This window comes from Culex pipiens, chromosome 2 (assembly GCF_016801865.2).
Source record: "Culex pipiens pallens isolate TS chromosome 2, TS_CPP_V2, whole genome shotgun sequence".
NCBI classification, from domain to species: domain Eukaryota; kingdom Metazoa; phylum Arthropoda; class Insecta; order Diptera; family Culicidae; genus Culex; species Culex pipiens.
In genome coordinates this window covers 73812975-73833192 of record NC_068938.1, presented here as the reverse complement: position 1 = coordinate 73833192, position 20218 = coordinate 73812975, and the positions used below count along the sequence as shown (strand labels likewise).

At 34.8% G+C, this 20218-nt stretch overlaps 1 protein-coding gene and 1 pseudogene across 1 annotated transcript in view; both read left to right on the top strand.

Annotated features, from left to right (window-relative positions):
- Positions 1-6476: 6476 nt before the first annotated feature.
- On the top strand, positions 6477-8486 carry LOC120420129 (uncharacterized; annotated as a pseudogene).
- A 930-nt stretch (positions 8487-9416) lies between these two features.
- LOC120420143 (uncharacterized) overlaps positions 9417-20218 on the top strand; it is a 16850-nt gene continuing 6048 nt past the window's right edge. Inside the window, exons 1-2 of the mRNA XM_039583102.2 lie at positions 9417-10840; positions 10897-11170. Of these exons, the coding sequence (XP_039439036.2) occupies positions 10093-10840; positions 10897-11170 (1022 nt within the window). The 5' untranslated portion in view covers positions 9417-10092. The remainder of the gene's footprint in view (positions 10841-10896; positions 11171-20218) is intronic.

The window sequence follows — 20218 nt, the reverse complement described above, 5'->3', positions numbered from 1 at the left end:
CCTTTGTTCTAATGTTCGTAAAGCCATTTCTTGACCCCTTTCCTTCCGATCAGCGTACTAGCCTAGAAATAGAACTCTAATCAACATAAAACAGTCTAAAATGTCCTTTCCTGCATTGATTATCAGATTTAGTATATTTGGGGTGGTAAAAAATGGATTTTTATCAAACTCCAATGTAGAGAACCGTAAAAACGTTTTTTTTCTCGCAGAAATAAAATTCTCGTCAATACTTAGAAATTTTGGAAACTTTTGATTGCAACACAACTGGACAGGTGTATAATGAATTTTTACAATAGTTAATACATGATGTTTCAATAAAAGTTGAAATTTTAATCAAGTATTTTTTTTGCTGATTTCAAAAATAAAAAAGTTTTAAAAACAAAAACTTAAATATCAGTATTTAGAAATGCAGGTCTCCCTATCTAAAATTACAAAACCTGTAATCTAAAATGGCGAAAAAAATGGCTGCATTTAAGAATTTAAAAAATTAGTACAGTCATCCCACATATTCGGAACACCCACAAATTCGGAACACTTTGATGATAATTTGTCAATAGCATGCCAAAAGTAGCTTTTCTGTCGACCTTACTATTTTTAGAACCTTCACTTGGACATTATCTTGCTATTTCACTAGTAAAAGTAGTACTTTTTGAACAAAAAACTTCATTCCAAGACTATTTTGTGCAGAGCAGCAAAACACTGCCTCCAAATGACCTGTTTCATAATTGTGGGCTGTTATTGTGCCTCCCACAATTGTGGAACACCCGAATTTAACTGATATTTTCACAAAAACAGTCATCAAACCATGTATAAAACATCCATAAGCTTGAGTTTTACTGGTTGCAGTGCGTGAAGTCATTATTTCGTTACAAATATGTACTCCTGGAGGGATCCAAAGTTTGTTTACATCCGTAAGAAAAAAGTGTTCCGAATTTGTGGATTTCAAGGGTCAAAGTAATTCTTCAAAAACTTCATATAAAAGTTAAAATTTGCAGATGTTCGATACAGCATTCGAAAGATCGCAAGAAAAGCTTTCAAATGAAGGTAAAAGCGAATAATTAAGTTTAATTATCGATTTGCTATGATTTTCTGAACATTGGCCGATCTGGAAACCGTTCCGAATATGTGGGATGACTGTACTTTAGAACAGACGGCCATTTTGTAATTGTTATAGTTTTTGTTCTTTATTATAATTTTTAACTCATGAATTTTTTTGATTTCCTGGATTTAGAAATTTGCCACTTCCGTAGCCTATGAACTTTTGATCTTTTTAAACTTGAGATTACTGTATTTAAAAAAAAAAATAACAATTTTCAAAAATGCAAGATTTCACAATCTCAAAAAACCGAAACGAAACTATTGGCACTACGCCCCCCGGGGCATGGCCTTCCTCTAACGTGGGATTTCTGCTCCAGCGCCTCTGACGAGACAGGAGAAACCGGGACCGACGTTTTACTTCACCATCCGATAGAAGCTCAGTGGATAAGGCGGGAATCGAACCCGCGTCTCATAGCATCATCGGGATCGGCAGCCGAAGCCGCTACCCCTGCGCCACGAGACCCATAAATTGTAAAATTTCAAATATCTCTTTGATAAAAAATCGGATCGGATAAGTGAATCACGACATTATTATTCTTCCCACAAAATATGAATCCAAAAAAACTCAAAAATGATTCGGTATTTTGTAATCAAAAATGGCGGTAAAAATTGATTCACTTAAGAATTTAGACTTTCAGTATTTAAGAACGGATTCATTTTGAAATTTTGTAGTTTTTGATTTTTTGAGTTTTTTTATATTTATAAAAAATATTTGTCTCTTGAAAAATTTTGATCTCTTTTCAATTCTTGACTGATTTTGTTTTTTTTATTTCGCATTTTGAAATTTGCCTTTTTATTTTGGCTAATTTTAATTTTCATGTTTTTAATGTATGCGTTTCGACGCCAACATTTCAAAAAGCATCATGTGCAAACCGTGCGGTTTGAATGTTGAGCATCATTTTTCTATTCCCATTTCAATGTAAATGCAAAAGAAGATGTTCTAATGATAACAAAAGATGAAAAACGTTGCTTTTATTGACACTTGATCATCCATATTCAATAAAACATTATTTCCGTCATTATATTTAAGAAATACAAAATCACCAAAGTCTATATCACCCTGCTGTCATTGGAGGGGAAGTTTTGTTATGATTCGTTTTTTGTCGGCAAATGGCATGGCGTCTTTTTCATGGTAGTATCAACAACTTTCCAACTTATAAATTAAAAAGTTTGAACCGAGGTTTGAACTTTCTACGGACATTCACCATAGCAATCTTTTAATCTAACGAACGATTTTTTTAAATTTACAGTAATTTTTCTTTGTGTGTAAGTTCTGCATCGGAGCACAAAAAAAAAGCGAGAGCCATATTTTCATGAGAAACTAACCAGTAGAAGATACACTCAAACCCCGGTGGTTTGACACCAACTGTTGTCAAACGAACGGGGTCACTTTTTAGTTTGACACCCCTTTTACACGGAGTTCACACTCACTATCAAACGTTTGTTTTGATAGTGTGCGTGAGTGCCGTGTAAAAAGTGACAGTTCGTCACTTTTTATTGTGGTTTCGGAAATAAATCGAATTTTCGCGGCGACTTATCTGACACTACGCTCCGCAAACTGATCAACTCTAATTTTGAGTGCAACGAGATGTTGTGTTGAACGCGAGGTTAAACGTCACTGAAAAACATTTTGTCGCTCTGGCACCAAACCGAAACGAGCGATTTCCACTCTCGCCGCACTTTTTCTCTCCGCATTTTTTTGTCTAACTAAATAGTATCAGTGCTTGCGTGTTGTTGTCGTAGGTTTTGGATGATGATGTTGGCCATTTATGCAAGTAAAAAAAGTACATATTTCCTTTCGTTTTTAATTAAATCAGCTAAAATCCATCGACATAAGTTTTCGCCAATCAAAACAAGATGGAGGAATCACAACAAGCTTGGCCTACACACTGATCGAGTAATACCGAATTAGGCTAGACAGAAAAAGGCGGAGAGAAAAAGCGCGGTGAGAGTGGAAATCGCTCAGTTCGATTTAGTGCCAGAGCGACAATAGTTTGACTTTGACCAACCAACGGGGTACAACGAGGGGTAGCTCACTTCCGCCTTTAATGAGCGATAAATTACTTTTTTCCAAACCTTTAAGCGTTCATAAAAGCCTTTCCTCGTTCCTTCCATTTAGTTTTTCCTTTTTGATCTTAACGCGCGTTAGCTAGCCTTTTCAGTTACCTTTCTGTGAAAACACTTGTCAAACTACTCGAAAAAATTTGACAGTTCGAATTGACACATAAACTTCGAGCAGTTTTCAACCGCGTGGCGTGGCGTCAGTGACAAAACAAAATTTAGTAAGCTTTCGTCGGAAGTCATTGATTCCCGGTTCCGCGACAAAGTGTAGATTCGTCGGAAGTGAGTGGTTCCCGATTCCCGGTTCCGCGACAAACAAAAAGTGGACGTTTTTTGATCGATGGTAGTTGAAGCCGGTCCGCAATCCGGACTGCAAAGGACAGCTGGCCATTTTTGCCGTAGATGGTCGATCCCGGTCGGTGGACAAACGGGAGTGGACAATTTTGGCTCGAATTTGGTCGACCCAGGTCCGCAATCCCGACTGCAACTGGCCGAACGGCAGCTGGCCATTTTGGCCGTAGGTAGTCGATCCCGGTCGGTGGACAAACGGGAGTGGACAATTTTGGTTCGAATTTGGTCGACCCAGGTCCGCAATCCCGACTGCAACTGGCCGAACGGCAGCTGGCCATTTTGGCCGTAGGTAGTCGATCCCGGTCGGTGGACAGACGGAGAGTGGACAATTTTGGGTCGAAGTTGGTTGACCCAGGTCCGCAATCCGGACTGCAACTGGTTGAACGGCAGCCGGCCACTTTGGAAGTAGGTATCCCGGCCGTTGGACACACGGAGAGTGGACAATTCTGGTTCGAAGTTGGTTGAACCGGGTCCGCAATCCAGACAGCAACTGGCCGAACAGCCAGGGGCGAAAACAGCCCTCTTCGCGCGCCGGTAAGATATTCAATTACAAAAAAAAGCAAAACAAACTTAATGATTTCTTAATTTAACAGGAAAACTGATCTGGCCGAACGGCAACTGCCCAATTTGGCCGTAGTTGGTCGATCCCGGTCGGTGGACAGACGGGAGTGGACAATTTTGGGTCGACCCAGGTCCGCCATCCCGACTGCAACTGGCGAACGGCAGCTGGCCATTTTGGCCGTAGGTGGACTGACGGAGAGTGGACAATTTTGGGTCGAAGTTGGTTGACCCGGGTCCGCAATCCGGACTGCAACTGACCGAACAGCAAGTGGCGAGAACAGCCCTCTTCGCGCGCCAGTAAAATATGCAATTACAAAAAAAAAGCAAAAAAAAATAATGATTTCTTAATTCAGCTGCCAAATTTGGCCTTAGGTGGTCGATCTCGATCGGTGGACAGGCGGGAGTGGACAATTTTGGGTCGAATTTGGTCGACCCAGGTCCGCAATCCCGACTGCAACTGGCCGAACGGCAGCTGGCCATTTTGGCCGTAGGTAGTCGATCCCGGTCGGTGGACAAACGGGAGTGGACAATTTTGGTTCGAATTTGGTCGACCCAGGTCCGCAATCCCGACTGCAACTGGCCGAACGGCAGCTGGCCATTTTGGCCGTAGGTAGTCGATCCCGGTCGGTGGACAGACGGAGAGTGGACAATTTTGGGTCGAAGTTGGTTGACCCAGGTCCGCAATCCGGACTGCAACTGGTTGAACGGCAGCCGGCCACTTTGGAAGTAGGTATCCCGGCCGTTGGACACACGGAGAGTGGACAATTCTGGTTCGAAGTTGGTTGAACCGGGTCCGCAATCCAGACAGCAACTGGCCGAACAGCCAGGGGCGAAAACAGCCCTCTTCGCGCGCCGGTAAGATATTCAATTACAAAAAAAAGCAAAACAAACTTAATGATTTCTTAATTTAACAGGAAAACTGATCTGGCCGAACGGCAACTGCCCAATTTGGCCGTAGTTGGTCGATCCCGGTCGGTGGACAGACGGGAGTGGACAATTTTGGGTCGACCCAGGTCCGCCATCCCGACTGCAACTGGCGAACGGCAGCTGGCCATTTTGGCCGTAGGTGGACTGACGGAGAGTGGACAATTTTGGGTCGAAGTTGGTTGACCCGGGTCCGCAATCCGGACTGCAACTGACCGAACAGCAAGTGGCGAGAACAGCCCTCTTCGCGCGCCAGTAAAATATGCAATTACAAAAAAAAAGCAAAAAAAAATAATGATTTCTTAATTCAGCTGCCAAATTTGGCCTTAGGTGGTCGATCTCGATCGGTGGACAGGCGGGAGTGGACAATTTTGGGTCGAATTTGGTCGACCCAGGTCCGCCATCCCAACTCGACTGGCCGAACGGCAGCTGGCCATTTTGGCCGTAGGTGGTCGATCCCGGTCGGTGGACAGACGGAGAGTGGACAATTTTGGGTCGAAGTTGGTTGACCCAGGTCCACAATCCGGACTGCAGCTGGCCGAACAGCAAGTGGCGAGAACAGCCCTCTTCGCGCGCCTGTAAAATATTCAATTACAAAAAAAAATGCAAAAAAAACTAAATGATTTCTTTATTTAACAGGAAAACTTCTGTCAACTCCGGTCTCCGGTCAACTCCGGTTACAGATGGAAGGATTCGAGGTACTAACTAAACAAAATATAATTATGGCATGAAACTTATTGATATTAATTTTATAGGAAAACTTCTGGAAGAAGGCGGAAGCACAATTGAAGTGCCCCGTGCCCGCGCATCTGAAGAGAGTGCTGCAAAGAACGGGGTACTTGAACTGTGCCTTGGAGGATCTAAGTGAAGGCCAGATACGGTCCATCGAGGAAGACATCAGAAGCCTCCCAGAACTTACGAACCTTCGACCCGGAAATCCAAAAATTGCTGAATTCTGTGGGGAATATACAGAGAAATGTGCAGACTTCAAGTTGATGGCAGGCGAAAGGGCTTTGCTGCTCAAACTGTCTCAAGTCGTCAAAGCAAAAGGATGGGGCTTCTTCCTAAAAGGAAGCAAATCAAAACGTCCAGGTCCAGGTGCAACGCGAGGTGACTCCACTGATGAGCTTGCACTGAGGCTGAAGCTGAAAGACTATTTTGCTGCGAGGTATGAACATTTTATATATTTTATAGAATATTTATGTTTAGGCGAATTTTACAAATAGTTAAGATGCTACTCAGGCGAACTGTTGAATTTTAAAGATCTTTTACACATAGTAATTGATAGTCGACCAAAGCTGAGTAAATTTTCAATTTTTGTTTCATTAAATAAGTTTGAAAAAAAAAAAAATGCAAAAACTAGCTTGCGTTTTTCAGTCCAGCTATCCACTCGAGGCTCGAGTCAAAGTTCTCATCAACTGAGAATTTTTGCTCGAGCCTCGACTCGATTCAGGCTCGATCTCGAGCTAGATCGAGCCAAAATGCTCAGTGGGCAGTGGGATGAATCGATACCCGGTAAAAAAATCCGGCAATTCACATAACTATGTCGGGTTTCGTTGGGTGGTTTCGGCCAACACAACGGCCAACCGACTTCTGTAGAATATTGGTTGTCGAAATCGACCGACGAAGTTCAACGGAATCGGTTATTTATCGGTCTATTCAAAGGGCGACTAAAAACTTAACGCATCCCAACTAAATCGGCTGATTATGGTACACGTGAACCCCCGATTACGCTCAGGCGTTACGCCTTGTGTTTCGTCGATTTCTCTGGAATGACGCAACATTTTTGCATTCTTTTGAAAGCAATTTGTAAATCTGCACAAGACGTATAAATTGCTTTAAAAAGTTGCGCCATTCCAGAGAAATCGACGAAATACAAAGCGTAACGCCTGAGCGTAATCGGGGGGTTTGGTGTAACATGATTCCGATTGGTGTGTCGTCAGACGGAAACCTGTCATTTTTTTACGGGGTAGTCAGAGCAGCAAAAGATAAACAAAAATCCGACGCGAATAGGCGTGTGCTAAAGATCCAAACAAAAAGAAGCTACCAAACAACAGGCAGCGGCCGCGGCGGCAGCAGCAGCAGGTGGTGGTGGTGGCCAGCAATCTCCGGATAATAAGATAGTTCGGTATCGTCGGCGGCGGCTAGAGCGACAACATGACAATCAAAAACAGTATTCTTCCGGAATAAGCAAGAACTTAAGCTCAACGGAGACGATCGGTTGTTGGACGAGGATGGTGCGGGATATACCTAGTGACGATTATAAGCAGGAGGCGTGGGAGGATTACTGCCGCGGGTTGGCCACGGGAGTTAACATCCGTTGTAGTGGGGCGAATTGTTGCCTTCAGTGGTCGGTCATCTCAGGTGGGGTCACTTTTTGATGGTGTGGCTAAGCTGGGACCTTGACGAAAGGCGGTACGTAAGGCTGAAGATTGTCAAATCGTCACAGCAATTGACCAATACGGCCAAGGACGAGATTCAGATTGATGCGGAACGCCGATCAGAAGCGAAACAAGACGGTGCACTGCTGAACGACTTCAGGATAACGGGCATCAAGGGGACGCACATCTGTCTGGTGTTTGAAGAGTTGGGGCACAGCTTGCCGAAGTTTTTCCTGAAGAGCAACTACCGAGGAATTCCACTGCCGAACGAAACGTCCACCGTCCGGCAAGTGTTAGAGGGTCTCGATTACCTCATCCACACGGACATCAAGCCGTAGAACGTGTTGCTGTACAAGGACGATAGTTACATTCGCAAATTGGTAATGGAATTGGCACACGATGGTTTATCAGCTGTTATACTTGTTAATCTCCACCGCATTTCCAGGAGCAACCGCCAAACAGAGTTGATCCGGCAGCAGCTGGAGCATCATCCCAGCTCGAGTTTGGGCCGCGACTGGGAAACGGTGACTGTCAAGATTCTAAAATGGACCAGGACACACCACAGTGACCGCGGATTACCAGCGCCTGCTGCCGAACGGTGACCGACGAGGACGAATCCGCTGCACCGCCCAGAAGCCTTCCAGCAACCCGTCGGCCCTGACCAGTCTGGACGCGTATACTTCCAACAACAATGACGACGTCCTCGGCAGCGAGAAGACATCATCCGCAGATTCCCCAAAGCCTGTCACCACAGCTTCCGCAATGCGCATCCTCCACAGCCAAAAACCACCCTCGACATCAGCGAGTCCAGGCGAAAAATGTTGTCCCACGTTATGGAACGTAAGGACCCTGCCTTGCACCCGGATTACCTACGGGATGATAGCCTCGCCTGCACGAAAGGCACAACCGAAACAAATCGTGCCCACCGTGAAACCTACGCCGGTTGCTGGATGCTAGCCGAGAAGACTTAATGCAGAACGTACAGTGATGAAGATCGCAACGACTAAACAGTTCAACTAATTCTGCAGGAAACATAAGACATGACCATTAAAAACACACACTTCTGGAGTATTTTTTAAAAAGGTCCAATAAACAAAATTTTAATTTTTTGCTGTTTCGTTTTTGTTTAATACCACTGACTCAAGGCGGTTTAAAAAACCAAAACACAATTTTTTTTTTGTTTTTATGACCTTTTTTTAAAAAAAAACTTCTTCTCGTTTTGAAGAAGTACAATAAGCTCGTATACATTACACATACATTTTTTTGTCCAGTGCATGTTTATTTTCAAGCTTAATAATATCACTGTCCTACAAAATAAATGACAAAAATGACTGCACAGGCTCAACTCAAGGGGAAGCATAAAGTTTTGAGTCCCCAGAATCACGTGCACTTTGAATTTTTCAAAAATAGTTAGACTGGGCCGAATGGAATGGCACTAATTCTCCATACAAACTTTGGAAAAAAACGTGAAAAAACCATCCGGTCCAGACTAACTATTTTTGAAAAATTCAAAGTGCACGTGATTCTGGGGACCCCAAAGTTCATGCTTCCCCTTGAGTTGAGTCTGCGCAGAAATTTTGTTGGTCGGTGTATATAACGGCCGCTGAAACCAATCGAACTCAACTTAAATTGTCTTAACATTTATTTACAGTTTATTATAATTAAGTGGCAGTTCCTTCCGATCTCCATACTAATTTGTAAAGCTAGTTATGGTGGTTATGTTACACATGACCAATATGACAAAGAACATTGAAAAGTTTTTAAAACTTATTCTATTTCATAAATTGTTATTCAATGACTACCATGATCGAAATGTTCATTTTTATGTCCAGTATAAAAAAAAAAATCATTTTGATACCCTTTCAACATAACTAAGTTGTATTGAAAAGATCCTGAGGAATTGTAAAATCCGTAAAAAATAATGTTTTCGAAATATAGGCATTTCAGCCGATTTTTTTTGAAAAATGCGTGGTGGGGCGCTTATTATGAATAATTGAATGATTGAAAATTTGGCAAACCTATCAGAAGTTATTAGCACATAGGTGTTGATTATACATTTTTAAGCTTTAATTTCTTGACTTTTTTGATTTATGAATTATGATGATTAATTTATAATTATGATTTTTTTTTTCAGACACGACGGAAGCGTCGAGTACGACAGATTGTGCCAGGGCCTCGATCATGTTTCGATTAGTTTTGATGTCAAGAACAGTCGAGTCAAAATTGCATGCCCACTTTGCGAGACTGTCCAGGCCACCTGTAACACGGAACGAAGCGGTTCCTGGAAGATCACCAACTTTGTGACTCACGTCAAAAATCATTGGAAGAAGCCGGACGAACCTGCAGAAAAACGTCAAAGAACGGCTCTTCTGATTGAACGTGTACCATCTGAACCTTCCCGATCGCAAAGCCAGTCCGCATCCGATAGCTTGGACAGAAACGAACTCACCACCTCGCTCACGACGACGAGTGCGACTTATGATGACTTCACAATCGAATCAATTCCATTTGTTGACCCAGATGACCAACGTGAAGACCAGGACGCAACTTCGACCGAGGCGCTAGACTCCGACATTCCAGAGAATTTAAACTAGCTGTGTGCCAACAGAGGGCCGATGCTGGCACAGCTGAACAAGGCCGCAAGAAATCTCCACGCCTGATCGATCTACTGCAAAATGTTCACGAAAAATCGGAAAATTTGGAGAAATTAAACGGAATGCGCTACACACAGAGAGAACTGGACCTGTTTTTGTATCAGTACGTTCAAGGAGGAGCTCATTTTTATCAAGATCAACGAGCGAACGCAATCTGCCCAAGCCAGGCGACTCTCAAAAGATTGTTGAGCAAGAAAGCCGAACGTTTTGAAGAAGGTCAACTGCGAATACACGAGCTGGCACGGTTCCTCGAAAAAAATAATTTGCCAAAGGCTGTTGTTTTGAGCGAGGATGCCACCAAAATAAACGGACAAATTGAGTATGACCATGCAAAAGCGCGAATATGTGGCCTCGTAGCTCCGTTCAATGCTAACGGAATGCCAGAGAGCAATATTTTCAGAACAACCAACCCAGTACAAGTCCTAAACAATATAAAGAACTATCCGGTGGGCCGTAACGTCTACGTTTGCATGGCGCAGCCATTGGAAGCAGGGTCACCGTCGTTCTGTTTGCAGTATTTTTGCAGCGATAACAAATTTACTGCAAAGCAAGTAACCACAAGATGGAAGCATTACAGAGAGGTTATGGACAAAGAAGGAATTATAATTGTCGGACATGCCAGTGACGGAGATCCTCGACCAATCGGATCCATGCTTGATGGTATGGAGATGCCGAGCAGTTCTAATTCAACATATGGAGATGACTATTGCGCAACGGCGCTCCCCGAACGCGTTTACATGCAGGATTACACCCACGGCGTAAATAAGCTGAAAGTGAAAATCTTAAAGAAAGATGTTGAGTTGCTTTTAGGTAAGGTTGGTTATTTCAAATGATTATAGTTTACTTATTTGGTTTTAATATTACAGGAAAATTTAAAATATCACGACTCCATCTTGAGACACTCCTTGCAAATGTTCATAAGAGTGTGCACGGACTTTCTCCAGCGGACCTGAATGACGGGGACAAGATGAAGTTCCAGCCTGCTCTGCGTATGTCGAAACAATGCGTTATCGATGCGCTGAGAGCACACGTCCCCGAAAGCAACGCAACAGCCTTGTATCTCACTATGATGAAGGATATTGTGGACACATTTATTACCAGAACAGAACTCTGTCCAGTCCAAAACGTGTTCAAAATTTGGTAAGCAAATCTATCATACTTTTGGGGTTGGGTCAATCGGCAGAATGACAGAATGGCAGAACGTCAAATGGTAGCAATTTAGATCGGCACAAAACTAAATGGCAGGAATGGTAAATAAGCAGAATTAAAAACAACAGACAAGATCAATCGGCAAAATTGACCATTTCTGCCGATTGACCTTGCAGATATTTAAAAGGCAGACAAATTCAAGGGCAGAACAATCCTCATAAAAATTAAAACGCTGAAAAAATAAATCGCATAAAATTAACTAGCAGAAAGTTGATCAGCAGAAAAATAGCATAAAATCAACATAAGAAATCCATCAAAATTAAAATTAAAATTAAAATTAAAATTAAAATTAAAATTAAAATTAAAATTAAAATTAAAATTAAAATTAAAATTAAAATTAAAATTAAAATTAAAATTAAAATTAAAATTAAAATTAAAATTAAAATTAAAATTAAAATTAAAATGAAAATTAAAATTAAAATTAAAATTAAAATTAAAATTAAAATTAAAATTAAAATTAAAATTAAAATTAAAATTAAAATTAAAATTAAAATTAAAATTAAAATTAAAATTAAAATTAAAATTAAAATTAAATTAAAATTAAAATTAAAATTAAAATTAAAATTAAAATTAAAATTAAAATTAAAATTAAAATTAAAATTAAAATTAAAATTAAAATTAAAATTAAAATTAAAATTAAAATTAAAATTAAAATTAAAATTAAAATTAAAATTAAAATTAAAATTAAAATTAAAATTAAAATTAAAATTAAAATTAAAATTAAAATTAAAATTAAAATTAAAATTAAAATTAAAATTAAAATTAAAATTAAAATTAAAATTAAAATTAAAATTAAAATTAAAATTAAAATTAAAATTAAAATTAAAATTAAAATTAAAATTAAAATTAAAATTAAAATTAAAATTAAAATTAAAATTAAAATTAAAATTAAAATTAAAATTAAAATTAAAATTAAAATTAAAATTAAAATTAAAATTAAAATTAAAATTAAAATTAAAATTAAAATTAAAATTAAAATTAAAATTAAAATTAAAATTAAAATTAAAATTAAAATTAAAATTAAAATTAAAATTAAAATTAAAATTAAAATTAAAATTAAAATTAAAATTAAAATTAAAATTAAAATTAAAATTAAAATTAAAATTAAAATTAAAATTAAAATTAAAATTAAAATTAAAATTAAAATTAAAATTAAAATTAAAATTAAAATTAAAATTAAAATTAAAATTAAAATTAAAATTAAAATTAAAATTAAAATTAAAATTAAAATTAAAATTAAAATTAAAATTAAAATTAAAATTAAAATTAAAATTAAAATTAAAATTAAAATTAAAATTAAAATTAAAATTAAAATTAAAATTAAAATTAAAATTAAAATTAAAATTAAAATTAAAATTAAAATTAAAATTAAAATTAAAATTAAAATTAAAATTAAAATTAAAATTAAAATTAAAATTAAAATTAAAATTAAAATTAAAATTAAAATTAAAATTAAAATTAAAATTAAAATTAAAATTAAAATTAAAATTAAAATTAAAATTAAAATTAAAATTAAAATTAAAATTAAAATTAAAATTAAAATTAAAATTAAAATTAAAATTAAAATTAAAATTAAAATTAAAATTAAAATTAAAATTAAAATTAAAATTAAAATTAAAATTAAAATTAAAATTAAAATTAAAATTAAAATTAAAATTAAAATTAAAATTAAAATTAAAATTAAAATTAAAATTAAAATTAAAATTAAAATTAAAATTAAAATTAAAATTAAAATTAAAATTAAAATTAAAATTAAAATTAAAATTAAAATTAAAATTAAAATTAAAATTAAAATTAAAATTAAAATTAAAATTAAAATTAAAATTAAAATTAAAATTAAAATTAAAATTAAAATTAAAATTAAAATTAAAATTAAAATTAAAATTAAAATTAAAATTAAAATTAAAATTAAAATTAAAATTAAAATTAAAATTAAAATTAAAATTAAAATTAAAATTAAAATTAAAATTAAAATTAAAATTAAAATTAAAATTAAAATTAAAATTAAAATTAAAATTAAAATTAAAATTAAAATTAAAATTAAAATTAAAATTAAAATTAAAATTAAAATTAAAATTAAAATTAAAATTAAAATTAAAATTAAAATTAAAATTAAAATTAAAATTAAAATTAAAATTAAAATTAAAATTAAAATTAAAATTAAATTTTTTTTTTTTTTTTTTTTTTTTGGGAGGGTGATCCAGCCGCACATCGTTGATGTCGAAACCTCTAAACTGGGCCCTCGTCCTGTCACGTCCGTCAGTAGTCTTGTCGTACATTACAGCTAGAACCAGATCTGCCAATGAATTAGTACACTTCGACCAAATAAACACTGACGCTGTATGGATCTGACTCTAGAATAAATGCACAGTTGTGTGTTATTCATAAGTCCAAAACGTTCAATTATTCATATAAGTCCAAATATGCATTTGCGGATAACTACCTAACTTGAATTGAATACAAGATTTAAAGCAACCTATCCGAAAGCTACTCTTATCTCAAATCCCCGACATTTTAATTATTAACCAAAAAATACGTTTCTTTTAAAACCTGTCTGGCTTATTTTTTTTTTTTTTTTTTGCGGATCGAGGTGGGATAGCCAGGATCAAGTCAGTCCAAGTCCGGTTGTGTAAAGGAACGGTAATGGTCGTGTCAATCACATGCGGATCGCTCGCACTCCATGGGAGCGGGGATTGAGGACATGATTGGGTAGGTTAAAATGAGATTGTGTTGTGAGAGTATGTAATTGTGTTATGGTGTAAATAAGCTAAATCGAAACTTCGTGCTCAATCGCCGCCCCCAATGTTCATTAAAAACCCCATTCGCTCAAGCTTCCCAAAATCAGTACTGTAGGTTTTAACTGTCGAGACTGTTAAAACCTACAGAACTGACTCCAAGGAACCCTAGCGAACGGAGTACACTATCCACGCACAAATGGACCTTTACTAACCGATCATTAAACCATCCCAACAAACGCAAAATTATCAAAATGAATTTATATGTTGAGGTTTACAATCAATCAAAGAAAGTAATTAATTCTAAGAAGCAAAGAAAACAACAGAAAACAATGTTTAACAGCTTAACAGGCCCTCGTCTTGTCACGTCCGTCATAAGTCTTGTTTGCTGAAAGTTTAAATGGTTAGTGTTGTAGTTAATCGTATTCAACATGACCATAATAGGCAGGCCTGTAATACGATTACCTTACTGATTTGTTACTTAGCTTTTAAGAGGACGACCCCGCAACCGCCGTCAGATGTCCTAGATCACCTTCGCCAGTAGATGTCGGAATTGGTCAGTAACGAGTTTGACCTGGTCATCCTTTGACCAGCTCCGCTGATTAGGCTGGGTACCTGCAAATATTAAACAAAGGTGGCGGCAGTATCTTTTTTCTCCTAATTTCTAAGGAACGAAGAACTCATTAAGAAGAATAAACCCTACAAATCTTCTCTAAATAATAATAAAAATAAAACTGAAGCTCATGGTCAAAATAAGTGTGCCTAAACCTAAATGCACTTCTAAAGGCTTAGATAACATATTACATTAGATATTTTTTTTAAACCTGTTATAGAAAGTTATGTGGAGATAACAAACAGACAAATATTGTAATGTTGAAAATAATTATCCTAAATACTCTAATCATTAATTTCAAAATTGTATGGCAAACAGTAATTTAGACCCTACAATGCCTAGAAGAGGCCTCGGTTTCTGTTGTTGTGAGTAGACGCTGGTTTCAGAGTTCATTTTTCAATTTAAAAGGGGTGGGAGACGACTAATTTGCTTCATGAACTCCTAATCGACCCTGAGATCACCTCTTGTGTTTGTCCACTGATCGCTCCTAGCTAGGTGTTACCTAGACACAGTGTTAGAGGCCCGCTTCGCATGGCAAAAATGTTGGCTGGGGGGAGGGTGATATTATCCAATGAATTTTATTTTTAAGCCAACATTGCTAACGGCGTTGAGATCTCTACTCATGCCCAGGGCTGGCTTATTTAAAAAAAAAAACAAAAAAAAAATAACAGTTGATATTTTACAAGTCGTGAATTGAAAAAGAGACGACCATTTGTTCGTCATAATTCCAGTAGATCCTCGATTCGCAACAATGGTCGATACAATCATAATCCGACAACCGTTAGTTCAACAGATCAACGAATTTAGTCCGATATCATTTCACTATTGATTGATCGAGACTCTATGAAAATTTTGACAAATTAGAATGGTTTTTATGCTACTTGAATGAAAATCACCGATTCTGATAGAATTACTAAATTCACTGTTACTAATTTTGTCCCTACACGGGTCCCCCACAGACCGTTATTATGAAAAAAATTTTTCCACCCAAACCAATGATTGGGCATGGTTCCTGGGACCATTCTGCACCTCTGGGCCGAGTTTCAAAATATTTGCCGGCAGAAATTTCGAATACGGTCAGTTTTAGTGTTTCGATTAGAAATTAAGGTGAAATCACATGTAAAATGCGTAGGAAAAGATCAAAGTTTCAATGTTTTAACTCCAAAACATAACTGGTTATGGTTTTAAATTGTATTAACATGTAGCAGAATGATATAAAAACGATTTACAGCTCTGACTTAGCCGGATTAAGCCTAAGTGAACTGACTTAAGTATATTATTTACAAGTTTATGCCTTAATATTTAAAAAAAAACTCCTACATCAAGTGATTTTATGTCAAGGAAAACTAGATTGCACAATAATAACTTAAAATGGGGTGACTTTGAGCCAAGGGGTGACATTGTACCAAATTTTACGATTTTATAACAGCCAGATAGCTTAACAACAAGCTCGATAAACTTGAATTGCAAAGTATAATCGTTGCAAATATTGTTTTTAGATTATGTTGTCCTCTGCCATAAAAAGTTCAATAAGTACGAAACACTTAAAAAAAGATAAAGCTTAAATTTCATAAGCCTTACCGTTTGACCCCGACAAGAGTTTTAGGACACAAGTCACATTGAAAACTTACTTCGCCTGTACATACTTGACTATACCGGGTTCGGTGGTAGAATGTTAAACGTGGTTGCCTCTCACTCCGGTTTGGCTGGTAATGTTGTAGAGCGAACAATTTGATTTGATATTTAACTGTACTATTTTCATGTTTTCATAAGATATGCCAAGCTTGTTAACAAATTTATTGTGTTTTCACATTGGGCAGAAGTAGGATTTGTTTTGTCGTTCTTGATGATCAACAATATGTTCTATTGAATTCTAACTATGAGTGTATCAACATTAATTAAATCAATTATAAAATGTTATTTTATGACAATAACTGAAATGTTGAAAAATAATTGGTTGGTTTGAAATATTAATCCTGTGGGAAGTTGGGTCATTAAACTTTTGCTAAGTATAATCATTACACAGGACAACAGAAATATAAGAGCTAAATGATAGCTGGAGTACTCTCCGGATTTCATTCGTAAGGTTGAAATTTGTAAACGATTTGAAACCAAAAAAAAACAATTTTATTATTATTGCAATGTCACAAACTTGCCACGTCACAAAATGTATTTCCTTAATATTTTGATTGTTTCAATTGATTTCAGTAGGAATTGATTTAGAACTGAAAAATGTGAGCATCATTTTCAAATTTGGAGGATTCCAGGAGATTTTAAATTTATTTTAATTAATTTAATTTTAAATCAACAGACTTTATTCAAACAGAATAAGCAGATTAGCGTAGCAATATCATCAAATTGCTTTGTGGGAACATAGATAGACCAAATTAATCCGTCTACAAATAAATAAATTAACATAAAATTCAAGCTTATCAATGCATTCTTTGTGCGTTTATTGGTACAATGTCACCCCTTGGCTCAAAGTCACCCCATTTTAAGTTATTATTGTATAATCTAGTTTTCCTTGACATAAGATCACTTGATGTAGGAGTTTTTTTTAAATATTAAGGCATAAACTTGTAAATAATATACTTAAGTCAGTTCACTTAGGCTTAATCCGACTAAGTCAGAGCTGTAAATCGTTTTTATATCATTCTGCTACATGTTAATACAATTTAAAACCATAACCAGTAATGTTTTGGAGTTAAAACATTGAAGCTTTGATTTTTTCCTACGCATTTCGCATGCGATTTCCCCTTAATTTCTACTCAAAACACTAAAACTGACCGTATTCGAAATTTCTGCCGGCAAATATTTTGAAACTCGGCCCAGAGGTGCAGAATGGTCCCAGGAACCATGCCCAATCATTGGTTTGGGTGGAATTTTTTTTTTCATAATAACGGTCTGTGGGGGACCCGTGCCCTAAATAACTAAAGGCAAAGTATAAAAAGTTGATATTTATAGTTAAAATCCTAAATTCTACAAACACTATTTTTTTAAACCCGCATCCTAACCTGACACCCACATTAAGATAGGGAAAAATCACATATGTAGCGGTTCATTGTACAAATGTGATATTTCCACTATCAGAGAACCTCCTTGTCTCGATGACAGCTTACCGGCCATCGATTAAGCCCTGAGACTACGCCAAAGTGGGTTCTCGCAGCATGAAGTGGTGTCCATGTGTAAAAATGGAAGCTTCAGCAATATACTGAACACTTCGATTTTAATTCCACATCGAATCAAATCATACTCTTTGCCAAACAAGCATCAAACCTATGACACTCATTATGACAAAGCCCAGGGAAAATTAAAATTAAAATTAAAATTAAAATTAAAATTAAAATTAAAATTAAAATTAAAATTAAAATTAAAATTAAAATTAAAATTAAAATTAAAATTAAAATTAAAATTAAAATTAAAATTAAAATTAAAATTAAAATTAAAATTAAAATTAAAATTAAAATTAAAATTAAAATTAAAATTAAAATTAAAATTAAAATTAAAATTAAAATTAAAATTAAAATTAAAATTAAAATTAAAATTAAAATTAAAATTAAAATTAAAATTAAAATTAAAATTAAAATTAAAATTAAAATTAAAATTAAAATTAAAATTAAAATTAAAATTAAAATTAAAATTAAAATTAAAATTAAAATTAAAATTAAAATTAAAATTAAAATTAAAATTAAAATTAAAATTAAAATTAAAATTAAAATTAAAATTAAAATTAAAATTAAAATTAAAATTAAAATTAAAATTAAAATTAAAATTAAAATTAAAATTAAAATTAAAATTAAAATTAAAATTAAAATTAAAATTAAAATTAAAATTAAAATTAAAATTAAAATTAAAATTAAAATTAAAATTAAAATTAAAATTAAAATTAAAATTAAAATTAAAATTAAAATTAAAATTAAAATTAAAATTAAAATTAAAATTAAAATTAAAATTAAAATTAAAATTAAAATTAAAATTAAAATTAAAATTAAAATTAAAATTAAAATTAAAATTAAAATTAAAATTAAAATTAAAATTAAAATTAAAATTAAAATTAAAATTAAAATTAAAATTAAAATTAAAATTAAAATTAAAATTAAAATTAAAATTAAAATTAAAATTAAAATTAAAATTAAAATTAAAATTAAAATTAAAATTAAAATTAAAATTAAAATTAAAATTAAAATTAAAATTAAAATTAAAATTAAAATTAAAATTAAAATTAAAATTAAAATTAAAATTAAAATTAAAATTAAAATTAAAATTAAAATTAAAATTAAAATTAAAATTAAAATTAAAATTAAAATTAAAATTAAAATTAAAATTAAAATTAAAATTAAAATTAAAATTAAAATTAAAATTAAAATTAAAATTAAATTTTTTTTTTTTTTTTTTTTTTTTTTTTGGGAGGGTGATCCAGCCGCACATCGTTGATGTCGAAACCTCTAAACTGGGCCCTCGTCCTGTCACGTCCGTCAGTAGTCTTGTCGTACATTACAACTAGAACCAGATCTGCCAATGAATTAGTACACTTCGACCAAATAAACACTGACGCTGTATGGATCTGACTCTAGAATAAATGCACAGTTGTGTGTTATTCATAAGTCCAAAACGTTCAATTATTCATATAAGTCCAAATATGCATTTGCGGATAACTACCTAACTTGAATTGAATACAAGATTTAAAGCAACCTATCCGAAAGCTACTCTTATCTCAAATCCCCGACATTTTAATTATTAACCAAAAAATACGTTTCTTTTAAAACCTGTCTGGCTTATTTTTTTTTTTTTTTTTTTGCGGATCGAGGTGGGATAGCCAGGATCAAGTCAGTCCAAGTCCGGTTGTGTAAAGGAACGGTAATGGTCGTGTCAATCACATGCGGATCGCTCGCCCTCCATGGGAGCGGGGATTGAGGACATGATTGGGTAGGTTAAAATGAGATTGTGTTGTGAGAGTATGTAATTGTGTTATGGTGTAAATAAGCTAAATCGAAACTTCGTGCTCAATCGCCGCCCCCAATGTTCATTAAAAACCCCATTCGCTCAAGCTTCCCAAAATCAGTACTGTAGGTTTTAACTGTCGAGACTGTTAAAACCTACAGAACTGACTCCAAGGAACCCTAGCGAACGGAGTACACTATCCACGCACAAATGGACCTTTACTAACCGATCATTAAACCATCCCAACAAACGCAAAATTATCAAAATGAATTTATATGTTGAGGTTTACAATCAATCAAAGAAAGTAATTAATTCTAAGAAGCAAAGAAAACAACAGAAAACAATGTTTAACAGCTTAACAGGCCCTCGTCTTGTCACGTCCGTCATAAGTCTTGTTTGCTGAAAGTTTAAATGGTTAGTGTTGTAGTTAATCGTATTCAACATGACCATAATAGGCAGGCCTGTAATACGATTACCTTACTGATTTGTTACTTAGCTTTTAAGAGGACGACCCCGCAACCGCCGTCAGATGTCCTAGATCACCTTCGCCAGTAGATGTCGGAATTGGTCAGTAACGAGTTTGACCTGGTCATCCTTTGACCAGCTCCGCTGATTAGGCTGGGTACCTGCAAATATTAAACAAAGGTGGCGGCAGTATCTTTTTTCTCCTAATTTCTAAGGAACGAAGAA